The 18,753-nt window shown below is 40.2% G+C and overlaps 1 protein-coding gene across 1 annotated transcript; it reads right to left on the reverse strand.

The window, feature by feature from the left end:
- Window positions 1-1,002: 1,002 nt before the first annotated feature.
- Window positions 1,003-18,746, reverse strand: LOC135468886 (CB1 cannabinoid receptor-interacting protein 1-like). Its single transcript, XM_064747348.1, has 3 exons — window positions 17,794-18,746; window positions 2,523-2,667; window positions 1,003-1,585 (listed from the first exon to the last, which is right to left on the reverse strand). Exons 1-3 carry the CDS (start codon window positions 17,958-17,960, stop codon window positions 1,421-1,423), a joined length of 477 nt encoding a protein of 158 aa, XP_064603418.1. The 5' UTR covers window positions 17,961-18,746; the 3' UTR covers window positions 1,003-1,420.
- Between the last annotated feature and the right edge of the window lie 7 nt (window positions 18,747-18,753).

Genomic DNA, 18,753 nt, shown 5'->3' on the forward strand with positions numbered 1-18,753 from the left:
ACTAATGAAGCAAAGAGCTTGGCCATATAGCTTTGGGGGAACGGAGTCTTCAGTCTTGGCCTTACAATGTGGCAGTATTTCACCTCTACCTCAGGCCATCAGGAGGATATTCCTTGGGGTAGCCAGTCCCTGAGGGTAATCACAATACATCAGATTTAATCCATATTCCCACGTGTTTTTACTGCCGGTCAATGTTAAGCCTGGAACTGGTGATTGTATCCTGCATCGGACATTTCCAGAATTGTTAAAAGGCTGTGTTTCAAGTTCACAATTGCAAAAGCTCTGCATAGTACACAACGTGGTCTGTAGCGTTATAAATATTTACTGTTGAAGATATATTATTAACGCGTTATCTATAACAAAAAGCCGATGTCATTTTGCATTAAAGCCTTTTGCTGGTTGAATGGTCCATGTCAAAAAATTTAATGTCAAAAATTTTACTTCGACTGACTTACATGTAACGACTTTTAAACCTGCTTGTCACGGCTAAGAAGATGAAAACACAAGCATTAGCGACTTCAGAAAGTATATTTACTGCGTGCAACAAAATACTGACAACATCCAAATATTTTGCAAGGGTCAGCCCAATACCTTTGTTTTACTACTTTCATGGCATGCATTTGAACAGTTCCGCACAATGTCCACATATAAAAGACGTTCAACAGCAATCTTCGTATATATATATACACACACACACACATATATATATATATATATATATATATATATATATATATATATATATATATATATATATATACTATTCCTCACCATGTCTTAGTTAGTACATGTATAACCAACACTGATGACAAACCTGTTTTAATACATCTGTGAATACCACTTTTCTGGCTGAATCACCTAGTATGACCTTAGTGGTATCCATTGTGAGTCACGTGTGCATTTATTCATCTGAATCACTTGTAGTATGCCTTCAGTGGTATTCCAAGTGTAATCCCATGAAGCATGCTGAAATGTTTGCATGATGAAAGTGTTAGATTGAAACCATTTTGCAGACGTCTTTACAGTTCATCGAGTGACATTTGAAGACAGGTCATAATGACACAAGCCAGCAGTTTTTAACGGATAATAACTTCTCATATTTAAGAATAATAACAGCATTTCTATGTCAGTGCCAACTTTTTTCTCCACGTAATAGGAGTCAAGTTTGGTGACAAGGAGGCGATTCCCAAATGGCCCGGCAAGCTGATCCCCGGCGATGATAATGGCACTCCTGTATGAATTCCTTGAATTTGACACATTGTAACTGATATTTAATACGTATAAATCATTTGACACGGGTAAATGAACCTGTGGTTTCATGATAACAGTTCCGGGATAACCAAAATGGAAGGCATAGTTGTTCACAACCCGGACAGTTGTCCTCGCCCACAGATTGTCTCTCGCAGAATATTGTCTCGTGTCAGAGATAGCGTTCCTTGATAATGTCCACGTGACTTCCGGCATCGCCGATTTTACACTCGTACACAATTGACGAAAGATTCTGTCCCCATTTTGAATGTACTTTTTCTTGGTCTTTATACAGCTTGCACTGTAAAGTTGTTTTAAACGGCCCATGGTGCTTCACCTAGAAAACAAAGGATGTAATTAGCTAACCATCATATACTAGTGCTGGAAAGTCAACCTGCGCACACAAACAACTGTGTTAACCATCTATTGAAAACATCAACTTCACCAGGTGCATTGTATAAGTCTCAAGATTATAGAATACCTATATAAAGCATTTTAGGTGGACTAAAAAGCAAATCTAAAGTAATAAAATGAAATATTTCGTTAAATCTACAGTTTGCCTCGAAATGTGAACGCTCAGTCCAATATAGGACGTCGATTTCATTGCTATATCAGGCCTCCCATCAATGCTACTGGGTGGATAGAAGAACCAACAGACGTGCAATGCGACGACAAAATCTAATTCCACAGTAAGACGATCGCCAAGGATAAGTAAATTAAGCTTGAAATGACCTTTACAAGCTGAAATCGGTCAATACACTCCTGTCATTAGAGAAAATGGATAATCAAGAAGGCAAAGTATGTTGCAACTGAACATGTCGCTTCGGGGCTTGGGTTTTGTTTGCTTCATTGTTCTTTTCCGACGTCTCTACCTTTGTGAACACTGATGATTGGAAAAGTTAGGTGGCCCATGGCTAATCTACACTTCATAGAACTAAGAGAACTGAATAACGGAAATTGTTTAGTCCTGGCCTTTTGCAATCTGACGTGTATAGCCAAACTATGAACTTTAATTTTTCACATTCTATTATCAATGTTTCTTTGTTTTCATACAAAACGTGACTTAGCCTCATTGTACTAAGCTTTCTTATATAAGAGTCATGCGCACGTAACTACCATGGCAACCAGGCACCGCGCGCATCACGTCGCCAAAGCAGTCAATTGCTCGTAACTTCATGTGTGCTTCGTGAGAGTGGACCAAGATCAGGGTGTGAATGAAAATGAAAATTGGTTCAGTCCCAGATTCTGTCTTACAAGTGAATATTCATACTAACCTCCAGAACAATAGGAATTTCTATCCGATTTCCCTTTTTATTGAGTTCCAAACCCTGCGTTGACCAGTTCAGGTGATATATTATACCATTCTCGTCCTCTTTGGATAACTTGGGCTCACATCGCTCTCCTCGAATGACCGCCCCTCTGAAACAGACATAGATGATGATGATTATGATGATGATGATGGTGGTTGTGATGATGGTGGTGGTGGTGATGATGACGACGACGACGATGATGATGATTTGTTTTGATGGCGGCCTCATTCCAGCAAAAACACACCCAGAGCTCAAATGCACAAATTATACAGTCAGATCAAATGATATTTGTAACATTTATATGGCAGTGTATCACTGCACATTCCGAATTCAGTTGTCTTGTGTATGACTGTGGTGTTGGTGGGTGTGGATGGGTGGGTGTGGATGGGTGGGTGGGTTTGTGAGCGATTGTTTTACTCATTTAACATTATGCTTAGAAAACCACGCACCTCCGCGTAGACAGAAAGGCATTATTACATGCATTGTATGAGTTGTCTAAGGTGTGGATACTCCCATCGAATTTAAACAGGCGATTGATCATTTGTCTATTCATTTACATCAACAGACCATCAGACCGAATCGGTGATGGCATGCGGTGATATAGATCAACATTGGCTTGTACCCGAGCGTGGGGTCCAAGATTGTCCTTATCGGATATCTTCCCCGAAGAACGCCAGCCTTGTAGATATTGAGGTACAGTTTACCTAATATAAGCAATAACAGACACCTCCGCTGTGTCGGTGGTCATATCGATAACCACTCAGCAAATAAACAAAGCCCAAAATGTCGGCTAAGATTCCCGATAAGGCTCCAACACTTGATAAAGGTCTATCAGGAATTACCATATATAAATATCACCTATATACGACAGGCATGCCCAATATGCCTAATATAAATCATATGGGATAATAAATCAGAACGGCCTATTATCTATGGCTTGTTAGGATCTTGACAAAACAAGTACAATATCTTGTTGCAGATGATAGTGGCAAGCCTTGGTTTGGTAGGATCTTGAAAATGTTTTTTTTTTTTTTGGAGAATGGGTTGCAATAACGTCAAGTACGAAACGCATATCGTTCAGACAGTAAAAAAAAAATTAGAAAAAAGAAAGCTTCCGTCCGTTTAATGGAGGGTCAAGCAGACAGGTATTTATCAGTGTAACTGGTGCTATGTATTTATTCATTTCATTGTATGGATACAGTTTGAATTATGTCTCTTATAGTTATAACTAGAGAGCTCAGAGTAAAACTGTCACAAAACAAAGGTAGTCACTGAGGAATTTTCTCAATTTGATACACGAAATAGCGCAATTTTCTATTGCTTTGCTGATTTCAAGAGTTTGTGCTATAGGATATACAAGGTGACAATAGTAGTTTTGCATTTGTGGCACATTTTCAATTGATTCATTGTGTTTGCCTGTTGAAATCGTGTTCAAGATTATTTCGGCTAGATCACGACGTCGACTACTGACACCCACCTAGTTAAAGTATACTGACACATGGTCGACCAGACACCAGACATTCTAGCCAATCACAGTATACTGACACACGGTCGACCAGACACCAGACATTTTAGCCAATCACAGTATAATGACACCCAGTCAACACCTCCTACGTGTATTATGTTTTCTGCACGAATCATATGACTACTTCCTTGCCTTTACTTTGTTTTAAATGTCTTGTTTACGTTGTGCTTGTCGCTCAATATGCATCGCATATTTATGAACACATATATCGAAATGAATATTGAGCATATGACGCTTTCGTGCATGGACAAAATAACGTGCGTGTTATCTGTGATTTTCAATACATTACATGAATTATGCAATCATATTTACCACGACATTTGTAAATATATAATAAGGCCTTGTGGATTTCCCTTCCACGCGAGCTCTACAGTGGACAATACGCCTTCCCTTTTAGGCTGTATTTATATAGGATAATATCATCTGCTATCCCCGAGGATAATGCTAGTGCCAGATCACATCCCAGTCATCAGCGGATTTCCATTTTAAGGTATTCTTTTCAAAAGTATTCTCCATAATTATCAGCCAAATATGTCACTGGTACGCATTTTTCAAATGCCAGTTTTTCTTAGTGTCTGGGTTAAAGATCGTGCAAAATGGAGAATACATATTGTTTATCGGGCTTCTGGTGTATTTATTTGAATTATTTATTTGACTTGTGTTGTACGTCTCACTCAAGAACATTTCACTTATACGACGACCGTCAGCATTATGATGGGAGGAAACCCGGCACAGACCAGGAGAAATCCACGACCATCCGTAGGTTCTTTTGTATAAGAGGTCGCCATAACATATTAAACACACAGCGATAGGCATTGTAACATACTATTCAAGCTGCAAATGCATTCCCAGTTCACCAATGCACATGGTCTTCGATTACGTGGAATATGGCAACTGTGTGTATGGCAGACATTCTACCCTGCAAGGCGTTTCATATCCACTGACCATTACGTTTGCAACAGATTTCTTGGTGCAAACCAGGGAATTACAGCGTGGAGTGTAAAACCAGAGCATCAAAGACAACGTCGTGAGTGTTGGCAAATGGTCAGACGTAACAGGTGAAATCCGGCTCCATGTCAGTTTACCTCAGTTAGAGCTGCTGTTCAACAAATCGAAGCGCAACGGAGAGATATATTTTGATTGATTGATTTATTTTTTTGATTGGTGTTTTTTAAGAATATTTCACTTCTACGATGGCGGCCAGCATTATGATGGGTGGAAACCGGACAGAATTGGGGGAAACCAACGACCATCCGCAGGTAGCTGGAAGACCTGCCCAGGTATGGCAGGAGAGGACGCCAGCAAGAGCTGGACTTGAACTCATAGCGACCGCATTGGTGAGAGGCCCCGGGTCATTACGCTGATCTACCGCACTAACTAACTGAGCCACATAGGCCCCCTACTTATTTTGATTATCGACAACTTATAAACTGGCATGGTACACGATTTAGATAAAGTACTGCATTCATTCATTCGCCCTGAACATTCATTGTCGTTCCGACGTCATTGTCATTTGTTGACTACTTCTCTTTCTATGAAATCTGTTGTAATTTCGTACTTTGCATACACTTTCCATCTTTGATGGTTTGTGTTAAACGATGTTTTGACGCCAAGATTCTAACTGTTCATGTTAACGTTTGACTTAAATAGTAGCAACTGAAAGCCCCTAACACCATGGCTTAAGCAGAATTAGGTAAAAAAAATGCGTCGATTTTGATTAAGATATATTAGATGTCACCGGTTTAGAAGTACTCAAATGCCAAGTCAAATGACGAAGAAGCAATATTAATCACCGTTCAGCCCATCCCTTCACCCCACAATAAGCTTGGAAATATTTTAGACGTCCATAAATGTACAATAAGCAGTAGAGTAACGTTATACGTCACCTTGCATGTTTGTATAGACTACGTAGTTGGAAGAAAGGTAAAGCTGCCACACTTCAAACATCATTAAGTAAGGTGGAACATATACATACGTAGAATTTGGATAATCATAAGCAACACATAATAACATTATACTGAGTTCACAGATGGTGGTTATAAAGCAAAACACCGCTTTTATTGTGTCTGCCTAAGCTTGCAATAGGAGAAGATTACGACACGTGAGTTGTTTACCGTCCATTACGTAAGCTGGTCCGTGCATACGGTCCGAGTACTAATCATGTTGTACTGGGTATCGATCCAGTATTTCTACTAAACGGACTGAATACGCCTGAAGAGTAGCTGATGTTGTTTACATATGCCAGAGATAGAAGGTATTGTAAGAATTGGAAAGAGGTGTCCACGAATGGCAACTCCAAAGCCAACATAGTCAACTGTTATATATACTTATCTACACAAATAAAATGACAAAAATCCATAAATGCTATGTCTGTCTGTAACGAGGCAGCAATTTACTCTTGTTTCCAAGGAAACGGACATAAGGTTCACAAACAATCTGCGACAATCGCTGAAAAGCGGTCTGCTGCATAAACATTATTCCATGTAAATAATTTGTGACAACAGTTATATTGCGTGCTTGCTGCTATTAAAGAAAGAGCTAGAGAAAAAAGGGGTCGCTTTCACTAGGGACAGATTTTTAAAACTATATTCGGCTTCACCTGAATCTCATGTAAAAAATAAGATAAGCAGGTGCAGGACCAAAAAAAAAAAAAAAACTAACTGTGGCGTCCAGTCAGAAGCTGTATATCTGAATCGAAATGGTGTCATTGGTATTCAGACTGACACCAGATATGTAGCTCATGAGAAAGTCGTGCTTAGGAAATATGTGCCACTTGGCAGCAATCTACATCACGGTCATGGACTATCACATTACTATACAGCACGTGCATGAACCACTTTAACAAGATTATACTTAATTAAAATCATACCTACATTTCTGTAGCCAGCATGCAGCTGTTGATTTAAGAAATAATGACTTTCTATCTAGTCTGTTTCATTTTAGTACAATAAAATGTGGAAGAGTTGAAATTTTAGAACGATGCGCCGCGAGCTATATATCATATTCTAGATTTTATGGAAATCGTTTTGAAATGGGTAAAAAAGAACGATGTTTGAAGGAGATGGCAATGTTATGAATATGGATTTTGGCACTTTTTTATTTTGCAATTATTCAACGATAACTGACGCACGAATCGACGTTCAAATTCACTATCTTCTATTATACCATAACCTGCCAGTATCTCGATCCTAATACAAGTTGAATTCACAGGTTAATTATGGTTAAGTAAAAAATATTGCTCATGATTTGAATATTTTCTGATCTTATATTCTATATGTGCAGCTTATTTCGGAAAATCACATGCAGGTTTCAAACTATAAGTTCCTACCTTGCATAATGCACTTAGCTATCACACTTCAGTGGTACTTGTTTACACCCTTAAGGCAGATCTTCTTGTTCAATATGACCATACCGCCATTGGCTACTAAGTATTTGTCAGCATTCAAAGGCATTGTTTTCCATTAAACATAATATCGACGTTTTACATATCGAAATAGTTCCGTAATGAGTTAAAACAAATTCTCGTTATTTGACAAGAACAGTAAACCCATAAATACGGATTTTTGCAGTTGTTCCACGAGTCCTGATGACAATCCCATAAATCCGATTTTTGAAATAAACAGCAATCTTGCGGGACGCGTTTTTTGGGAGATAGCAATTCCGCGCATTTGGATGTTTGAGTGGACAGTAAACACATGAATTTCCATTCTAAAGAAGACAATAATTCCATGTGGTAATGGTATTGGAGTATAGGCGAATATGACCCAGGACTTCAGTTCGATCTTCGCACATTTCTTACAGCTGACGGTTAAGTGAAGATGGTCGGGTGCGAAGTGCATGGCTAGGCCTTCAACGGCCATTTGATGGAGGCGATAAGGGAACGTCTCCTTCAATCCATCGACCTCATCCAACACTTTACTCGCATTACGCCTAATCCAAAGGTTGCACCAAGCTGCTCCTGTCCGTTCAGATCGATGATTCATTTTGAACCCATCTAACTCTTCTCTTTATGCTCATGAATTAAAGGCGACCAAGGCCATCAATTATCAGTGTTCAATCAAAGTGATTATTAGCCGTGTATAAACAGTCTAGGCCATATGTGGGTTTTTCACTGAAATCCAAGGGTCAGGTCGGACACGACTACCTTCATTATACACTCTCATTCAAACATTACACATGTACAGGATTGTGGGCCTGCGAAAACTAACGGTAAAAGCCAGGCCAGGCTTAGCAACACCCTGAGACTGCTGTTCCACCGAACGCACCATTAAGGGATAATTAACACAGAGTCGCTCTGGGAGGAAAGTATGAAAGACATGCGCAAATGAATACAAAACAAATAATGTCTTTCGGTACGATCAGTATACAATACTACTATTCCAGCCAACGTATGCTTTGAAATCAGATCTTTTATACGCTGTGGACAAAAATTTTTTTTTTTTCAGGAAAACTGATTTACGTTCATTTAAGCCCTTGCACAGGACTGCAGGACAGGCAGAATCGAGTGAGCGACTAGCTCAGTACAAACTACTTTGCAGCACACAGAAAGGTTAGGAACTGTAATTCTTCAAACTTTTCGCAAGTTTGCACGGTGTTTATTCAACATATTCTGAAAGCATTATTCTGTGTTGAATGATAAAATTATACTTTTGATGAAGCCCTGAAACTGAACAATCCAACTAATGTAGTCAATTCCAAATCAAATAAAAATATGCATACACTGGACTGAAGGTTGCTCTTTCAAATGTGAAAAAGTTGAGGAATTAGGGTAAAAAAAAAACAAAAAAAAAAAACAAACAATGTCAGTAGCATCCAAATATTTCATTTTGTCATCCAAAAGGAAGCAGTTTAGAAAATCTTACTGCTTTTGCTTTGGTTAGGATATGGTTTTAATTTGGTTAGGATATTGTATTAATTTGGTTAGGATATCTTATTAACTTGGTTAGGATGTCTTATTAATTTGTTTACGATATATCATTGCATTGGTTACTTTAGTTTGTCAGACATGAAATAGATCGTTAGCCAAAGTAATACTTACATCTACCACAGCAATAAGGATGCAAACAGTTTACGTTTCTAATAAAAAAAGAATATATGAGGTCGTTGGATAAAGTAATACTTAATCTGCAACAAGAAATCAGCATGCAGATTCTATGGAAAGCTTGTACAAACCTATCTTAACTTGAGGCTATCGTACAATCGCTATAGCAACACATGAAGTCATAATAACGCAGGCAACTTTTGACGATCTGGAACGTCCTGTAAACGATCCTATATTTTTCATATGTGATAACAGAGCCATTCTATAATTGTTGTCCCTAACAATATTTATCATTCACTCAGACAGAGACCAGAAACCAATACACTGCCTGAAATCAAACAGAAATTAAAAACTGTTGTTTTGGAAAAGCTCAGCTGTTCTGTATGTGAAGTTCAATCATTTGTAGACGCTGGAGCTTGGATTTCTTAATTCGTATGGAACGAGCCCAAAATAGCAATGATATGGCCACGAATGTCAATGGGGGACGGGGGCATGGGCTTTCCTTGGAGCAGGAAATATATAACTTATTCCAGTATTGACCGCTCTCTCCCGAGGGAAATGTAGCCGGCTGTCTATACAGTCCGAGGCCGTTTCCATTTTGCCACGTGTCAAATAATGTCCGCACGCCAATCCTCACCTCCTTTGCTCTAAACACACATATAGGCCTAACCCTGAAGGTTTAGTCGACAAGAAAGGCTCCCTTGAGATACAAAGACGATGACTTGGAGCCTGTTGCGGCATTACTGCAAGTTTTTCTTCAAGCGCATGAGTTTTGTTTTTTTTTATCTTTGCAGCGAGGTTACGCTAACTGCAGCGAGAGCTTTTCTTGGAGTGAGGATGAAGATTAAAGGCAAATTGGATGTCTTTGAACTTAAATCTTGTCATCACGCGATGCAGCAGCAAAATATGGGATTCAAAAAAAAAAGCAAAGGCAACGGTGAATTTTTACATGAGTAATCTGCGCTAGTTCAATGTAGTATAATTTACTAAAAGCAAAGTTACGTCACAATGAAAAAGTCAGCATGTCAGCAAACATAATCTCAACAGGAGTTCAATCACGATGGCATAAGATCATGAAAACTACGATAGCACATTAAGTGGGAAAATTGATTTAATAAGCTGTCATAAGCTGTAAGAATGTCAGCAATCATAAAACAAGCAACAGGGCCCAGTTGTTCAAAAGAGAATTAGGACGTAATTCTCGTATTAACTTTACTCCAGACATTTTACCTTATATTGGGATGAGACTGATATTAAGAGCTAAGCTTATAATACATGATAACTCTAACAAGCTTTTGAACAACTGGCCCCAGAAGCTCGGTCAACGACGATATAAAGTAAATGGTGGACCTTCATATCAGCACCATAATCTGCCAACTATTTCTTTTTTTTTTCTTGGAAGAGTTATATGACGATACAGTTAAGGAATTCCCAACCTTCGTAAATATAATATGGCAGATATAATCAATGTGACTATTGATTGTGTATTGACTGGATTGAGAATGTGAAATCTCACATAGCCTTTCTTGAGTGCATGTCTATCTGGACATATCTGAATATCACACACAAAAAACACTTGTGTTGAAATCTAACACAACAACCTGTGCTGTATCAGTCGACATAGAAACGTGTTACCCCAACACGAACATGTGTTACCCCAACACAGAAATGTGTTACTCCAACACAAACAAGTGAGGCACACGTTTGTCTAACAAAATAATACAAGAGCTTGTGTTAATTCAACAAAAAATAGAGCTGTTCAAATATGACACAAGACTTTTGTTGGAAAGAAGATAAGGTTGTGTTCAAGTGCTTTTTGCGTGCACAGCCACACAACGGTATCCAAATGACACAGTAATAAGTTACAAACTACCGGCCGCACTTAACAGAGCCATCAACAGAAGCCTTTTATATGAATATGCCACTTATCAAATGAAAAGCTATGTAGTGGAATTTAGAAATGCAGGATATGGAGACTTGTTGCCAGGAGAAAAGTTTGGGTGTGTACACGAGATCGTCTAAGTACTTCCTGTTATAACCTGCGCCTGCGTAAGAACAATTCTGTGGTTTGAGAGTGATGGCAGATTTACGCACGCAGCATATAAAACTGGGTACTTCCCGTTTAAGTATCGTAATGTCAATGTAATAAATAATAGCGGTAACTTTTAGGAGATCAAGGGAAGACGTCTTGTAAAACTACAGACCAGGTAATTCTCATCTGGTTGCACTGTAAAGGTCTTTACACGATAGAAACCAAGGCAACCAATGGTGTAATTAAAGAATAGGAGGGTGGAGAACTGAGAAAACAAGCGACTTTCTAAAGGCTTTGGTCTCGGTGGGATGCCAACTAGTCTAATCAATACCTTGCTACGGTAAACCGGCAGTTCATGGAGCGCTGGAAGCTACTCTAACATGGCACACAAGCTGCGCCGCTTGCGTGGCTTGAGTGACTTGCTGGTCACTTTATCTGTCTTTCTCCCAGAAGATTCTGCAATATTCGACAATACAAAAAGAAAAAAAAACCCAAAAACATGCCATCTCTTCAAGAAATCAAGCTTATTTTCTCTGGAAGCTTTGAGTTCTCTTAGAATAATATGTCGAGCTGGGTGGATAATGTGAAAAAAATTCTCCAGCTCTTTATGGAAAATAGATGCAATAATTAATAGCATTCATGCGGTGAACATCAATCATACACGGCGTTACATCCAGCAATGACACTGCATGAAATCATGGAACTTTTAAATTAGCTCTGTTAGCTTTCTTGAGAAAGATTCGGAGCAGCATTGATGTGACGTATCGTTTTTACAAACACTACACACTCATGACTTTAGTCAATCTTGTCCCAACAGGGACTCGCAATTACATACAGGGTCAGGATAAGAAATCCTTTGGCTCCATTAAGTATTTATAAAACGCTTCCAGCTATAATGTTTGAACTCTCAATAGACAGCACCAAAAACAATTCCATCTCCAGAGGAAGCTCAACGAGTCAGCAGTTTATAAACACAAATGTTTAGTAATATGCGAAAAGTAGCAATATAATAGCTTCGACAATTCCCAAGGATTAGATGTTTATGTAACGCATATATAGCTACATACTGCATATGTCAAAGTTTATACCAGATATATTCATCCAATACTTGGAATGATAAACTTCAGACAGCAGCGTATTTACATGCATATCACAAACTTTCAAGACTTGAAATAAATTTGTTTGTAAACATCGATTTTTCGACCTGTACTGGGTCACCATCAGGAATGTTCAGTCCAGGCCATGACCTGATATACATATTTACCATCCAATGAATTTCAACTCTTGTATATTTGAATAAGAAATAAGCATTTCTTACTCTGCATACACAATATATCTCGATCTTTAATTACAAATACAATTAATCCTCAGCGATTTCTCCGCTTGCCAGATTATTATAGGGTTTCCATGCAGAATCGATTAAACCAAAATGACCAAATCAAGCATGAAAAATCGAAGTGAAAACACTTCATTAGCTGCGTAATTTATTTTTCTTATAGATTCAATCCGGATGCATAATTTGTGAATTAAAGCCATCAAACAGATACAACAGCTCTGTCTTTAATGTCCGTCTCCTTATCCAGTGAAGCTTTCATCAGTGGGAGAAAAACATCCAAGTATGCTACCCGTGGGTAGTAGTACACGGGGCGTTTCTCAACATGGATTCTCACAGAAACACAGAATGCTGGCCATCCATTTTCAAATACAGCTATACAGATGGATCGATCATATTCACAACGTCTGTAGTAGTTAGCCTGCCACAGTGCTGGGGAAACACATGTGGTGAGTTGGTGCAATAACAATGCCAGAACAGAACGTATTGCTGACAATCTCCCCGTGGTTGGCAGGTGCGCGACTGCCAACCACAAGGTACACCAGACGCGGGGTCAAATCCAGGCCTAGGAGAGGGGATTTGTTGACAACCCCGCTGTCTTTTACCCCACTTCAGCGTTGCTGTTAATAAGCACTCGACAGCGGACAATGGGGTCTTTTACGCAGAGTCACGTTCCACGAAGAGCTGCTCGTCTTCCACAAGCATGGCATATAAGCCAGTAAAGGTCGCGCCTGGGAGAGTTGATCAGATAATTGCCAAAATTCTGTGGTTTGCCCCCTGGCATCACAGTTTCTTCCAACCATAAGACAGACCGCTATCATGTAAGTGAAAAGTTCAACATCAATGAAATAAGTAAATAAATAAATAAATCACACGATCAAAATCCTCGCAATTTCGTAGGCACATGTGGGGAAGTGAAAAGGCGGTGTTCTGACTAGCATGCAGCCTTGAAGCATGCCGGTGACAGGCTATATCCTACCTGTATGTTGTTATTTGTGGGCAAGAGAAGCGAGACATATGAACTATATATATCTGAATACCTGCTTAGATCAGAAGGGCATGCACTCTTACCATTTTCTCAAGATGTGACATGATTTACGATAAAATATTGACTAACCAAGTTGTGTGGAATAAGTAGTGCAAAACTGATTGATTATATTGAATGGTGTACTTTATTCGACTGTGATCGTACTGGCTGGGGCAAGCATATTGCACAGGGTCATCAACTTGATCTTGAGGGGTGGTAGAAACATCTGTATATATATACCATGTAGGAATGTCGCCCGTGGTCGTTACCTTGGTTACAATAGTAATTTCATAAATAGGACCATCTGTGTAAGATCAACGGTCAGAGAGAAAACTTTACCTAGCATTCAACAGAGGTAAGACTCTGTTATTCATGGATGTCATGATATCTCTTATCTTTGTAATAACGTAGTAATGCCCGAGATTTCGCGAATGATGACATTTAGGGAGAGTCTGTACTATAGACACACATCATGCACGACGTGCTATGAATACCAGTACACCACATTTATAGGTCACGATTTCTATCGAAAGGTTAAAAAAAATATCCTCTGCTCAGGAACGAATTTAACCAATATTGTCATTAAGGAATATATATGGTCAGATAAAGGTGCACATGAATAAGTCAAATGTTGCAATGCTCATTTGATATTGCTGTTTCAGTTTGGTAGGAGTTCGGTGAACTGATAGAGCCTCTAGATATAATATCCAGTCTGAAATTTCATTTTATTTTCTAAATTATGTGCTGGATGGTGATGATCTGAGAACAGTAATAAAAATAAAATTCCATGATGAAAAGAACTGAAAAACAGGAAAATGAACTATTCTGAAGGGGATAAACACGTAGAACCAAACCCATCAATAAATGGTGGATGAGTATATGGTGAATAGTGGGCTTTACTTATGCAGAAAATATAACGAGTAGGTAATGAACTGGACAGATGGAAATGCATTGGCATTTTGATACAGGACATATTTAATGATAAATCCATTGGCATCACCCTCATAAACGTGAGTCTGGCGCCATGTGCGTTCGGTTAAAAAAACAAAAAACAAAAAACAAAAAAAAAAAATAGAACCTCCCTCCCACCAAACAGGCTGTTGTTTTATGCGATCAATACCACAAATGCAACAGCTGTGAATAGGGAATGAAATAGATGGAAATCGCATTAAAATCAAGCCATACATTTACATCGGTGTCGTTAAATGAAAAATGAATTTTTCAGCCGTTCCGACTATGCCAGGAAAATACTGGACTCGAGGCTTCCCGGGTGTTTCCGGATGTATCTCCGTTAGAGCGGAAGTCATCGCATTCGACGTTCGGAACGCTTCGGTTATTTCCGGAATGCTTGAACGGTCATGTATGGATAAATATTTCTCGAACACCGGTCCGGCTTGCGTGTTATATAGTATCATGATGAATCACGCGTTCCATTTGTATGTAGCCATACGAAACCCAGCTACAGGTCGATAGGCGAATCAATGATGTCAACGCTGTGTAAGTGGAAAATTGGCACTTGCAAAAGGCAACTGAAACCTTCGGAACAGCAAGCTTATCTCCTCCCGGGTACCTCATACATCAATACCACAAAGACATGACACTACTAGGGAACAAGAGTCAGAGTTATAAAGACACAATACTGAAGGCTCCCTAAAATTGGTGATTTTCCTAGTCAGAAATGGCTCTGTAATAAAGTGTGAAACATAGACATAGAAAGAGCCCATCACACTGAGATATAGTTGGCAATGGACGCCAGATTCCACCAGAATTTTCTTTATTCCGCCATTTATAACAGTAAATTCTTGCTCAGATTCCGGCATAGGTAGATCCTTCCTTACAATATCGTCTTAAAGCTGGTACAAATAAGGCCACACAAATTAAGGGTGCTGTGGGCGCCAAAATTACCCCAGCCTCATCATATTGATCATGGTAATATAGAATTGAACTTTCACTGAAATCTTGTAATTTAACGTATATATATATATATATATATATATATATATATATATATATATATATATATATATATATATATCACTGGAGTCAACGTGCTGTCAAAAAGGTAACGTGTTCCACTCCGCGTGGTGCAATGGAGTCTGCCCCGTCTAATGGACACCACCTATCCTAAAGCTCGATGGACACTGAACCATAATTCAATACTGTGCGCTCTACGAATAGCCCTATGAAAAGAGGACATGCATGCAGCGTACCTGTAACAGTTGTGAAGAGGAGTAGACAATGTGGCTGTTTTATTGGGTAGTGGACAGTGTACAGGATGGCATCCTGCCTGGCGCAATGGGTAGCGCGCAGTATACTGGGTGACGTCCTGTCAGGCGCAATGGGTAGTGGACAGTGTACTGGATGCCATCTTTTCCGACGCAATCGGAAGTAGACAGTGTACAGGATGGCATCCTGTCCGGCGCAATGGGTAGTGGACAGTGTACTGGATGGCATCCTGTCCGGCGCAATGGATAGTGGACAGTTTACTGGATGGCATCCTGTCCGGCGCAATGGGTAGTGGACAGTGTACTGGACGGCATCCTCTCCGGTGCAATGGATAGTGGACAGTGTACAGGATGGCATCTTGTCCGACGCAATCGGAAGTACACAGTGTACTGGATGACATCATGTCCGACGCAATCGGAAGTAGACAGTGTACTGGATGGCATCCCGTCCGGCGCAATGGGTAGTGGACAGTGTACCGGATGGCATCCTGTCCGGTGCCATGGATAATAGACAGTTTACAGGATGGCATCTTGTCCGACGCAATCGGAAGTTCACAGTGTACTGGATGGCATTCTGTCCAGCACAATGGATAGTGGACAGTGTACAGGATGGCATCTTGTCCGACGCAATTGGAAGTACACAGTGTACTGGATGGCCTCCTGTCCGATCAATGTGTAGTGGGGAGTGTACTGGATGGCATCCTGTCCGGCGCAATGTGTAGTGGGAAGTGTACTGGATAGCATCCTGTCCGGGTCAATGTGTAGTGGGGAGTGTACTGAATGGCATCCTGTCCGGGGCAATGTGTAGTGGGGAGGGTACTGAATGGCATCCTGTCCGGCGAAATGCGTAGTGGGGAGTGTACTGGTTAGCATGCTGTCCTGGGCAATGCGCAGTGGGGAGTGTACTGGATAGCATCCTGTCCGGCGCAATGGGTAGTGGGGAGTGTACTGAATGGCATCCTGTCTGATGTGTATCAGTCCATTTTGACAGCTCGTGACTGGTAACAATGCAATAATGTATATGCACTATCTTATGCAATGTCAACATTGAAATACATTAATTGGTGTTTTACGCCGTACGCAAGAAGACTTCACGTAAACGACGACGGCCAGAATTATGACGGTAGAAAAGCGAACAGGACCCGGGGGAAACTTCCCACGTATGATCCATAAAATATAATGGACACAGTACAATGTAACAAACATCCTCCACACAGACTTATGGATTAAGTAGTTCAAGAGACGTTGATCAGACTGATCAGAAGTACAGATTGCATATACACAGCCACAAAAAATATGCATCTATATGTAAATTACAGATTTCCTATATACAGGTCGGACAAAAGGTTGCTTCTCAATATACACACGTATCTATTACTTCTTGATACTGGACTCTGTACAAAACGGGATGGTGTATAAAGTCCTAAGTATGAAGGGTTGTCGACAGCTAGTGTAATTCAATCCCACGGTCTAGTAAGCCGATTATTTCGAGATTTCCCAATTGCACAAATACTGAAAGTATAATGGCTTATAGGCCGAATGATTAACTGTTGTTGTCTACCACATATATAGGCATACACGGAATGCTTTACGTCGTCGTTGGAGCACATTAGCTGTCATTTACATGTCATTTAGGCCCGATCTGTGGATAGTTATACAATATATATATATTATATATATATATAGTTTACAAAACGCCTGAGCATGCATAAACAATTAAGTACTGTCTGACACCAGATACATGTGGTTTGTGAGCATATATATACACTCACACACATGTTTACACACATGTATATGTTATGTTTATACATGGCCTATTTATGAATTCTTCCAGATTCACGGTTTTTTTTGTATGACAAACAAATGTACATTTCCAACAGTTAGAGATTAAAGGTCAGATTCATACGGGTATATACACTGACACCCATACCCAACTTCAAGGGTAGTCATCCACGCATTATATGACTCAGCCATAAGCAATGTTCGGCAAATACGACCAGTATCCTTTAAGACATTTAAGTATTTAAGAAGCAAATTTTTGTGCATACTTACACGAGTTCGTGTGCCGGTCTTATGGCAATCTGTACGGTGTAGCTGGTGTTGACATTAAGCTTGACTGTATGCGAGCTAGTGAAGCGTTCCCCATCCTGCTTGAAATAAATCGCATCATGTTCCGGCTCTTTCTTAAGAGTGAGGGACAAGGAAAAACTGGATGCCATGGCGGCAGGGGACGGAGCCCTCTCAAACACTTTTGAACCCCGATTTCGATGCTGGCGTATGCGTCAGTAATCTGGGACGCTCTAAGTCTCGTAGAGGTACCGGTCGAGTACCCCCCGCTAACCACCTCATACGCCGGACTCCTGTAGGCCTCTATGTAGCAAGATCGGCCGGTTCACGCCCCAGTAAAAACAGCCGGTTTCCGAGTATAAACAGTGACTGTACACTGCTGCGGATTACGCAGGCTGTGACAGTGGATAAAAGCGTGTACGTGGTTTTCCAGCACACGTAACTTGGCCTGTGGTTAATGACGACAGCTGCTATGGCAAACGAGACGTGCCCACAGGCACAACGGACAAGCCTTCAACTCTGGCCACACAAACTGAGCTTTGAGAGGCACTCTATTTCCTACACACTGGACAAGCATCTAGCCGCAGTCAAGTACCCACGTCTTCTGCACGAGCTTACTGCTTGCCGAAACCTTTCAGCAGCCTTAAATTCCCCTCAGCAGAGACGGCTATGGCAGGCGGCGGTCTCAGCCAGAACCGTTTTGCTTTCCTCCCCTACACTGATTGAGGCGAGATGCCTTGTGGATTTCACTCAGCTCAGATTTACTACATATCATTCTGATGGAAACCAGGACGATTCTGCCTAAAAAAATGACCACTGTTATTGTAAAACAGTTACACTGAACACGTGGATGAATCGGGCTATATAGGAGCACCGTTCTTTGTAACAGACCTGCATGCAGATCTATGTTATCTGCGTGCATTACGCTACGATACCCGGAAGATT

The sequence above is a fragment of the Liolophura sinensis genome, chromosome 6 (genome assembly GCF_032854445.1).
Source record: "Liolophura sinensis isolate JHLJ2023 chromosome 6, CUHK_Ljap_v2, whole genome shotgun sequence".
Taxonomy (NCBI): domain Eukaryota; kingdom Metazoa; phylum Mollusca; class Polyplacophora; order Chitonida; family Chitonidae; genus Liolophura; species Liolophura sinensis.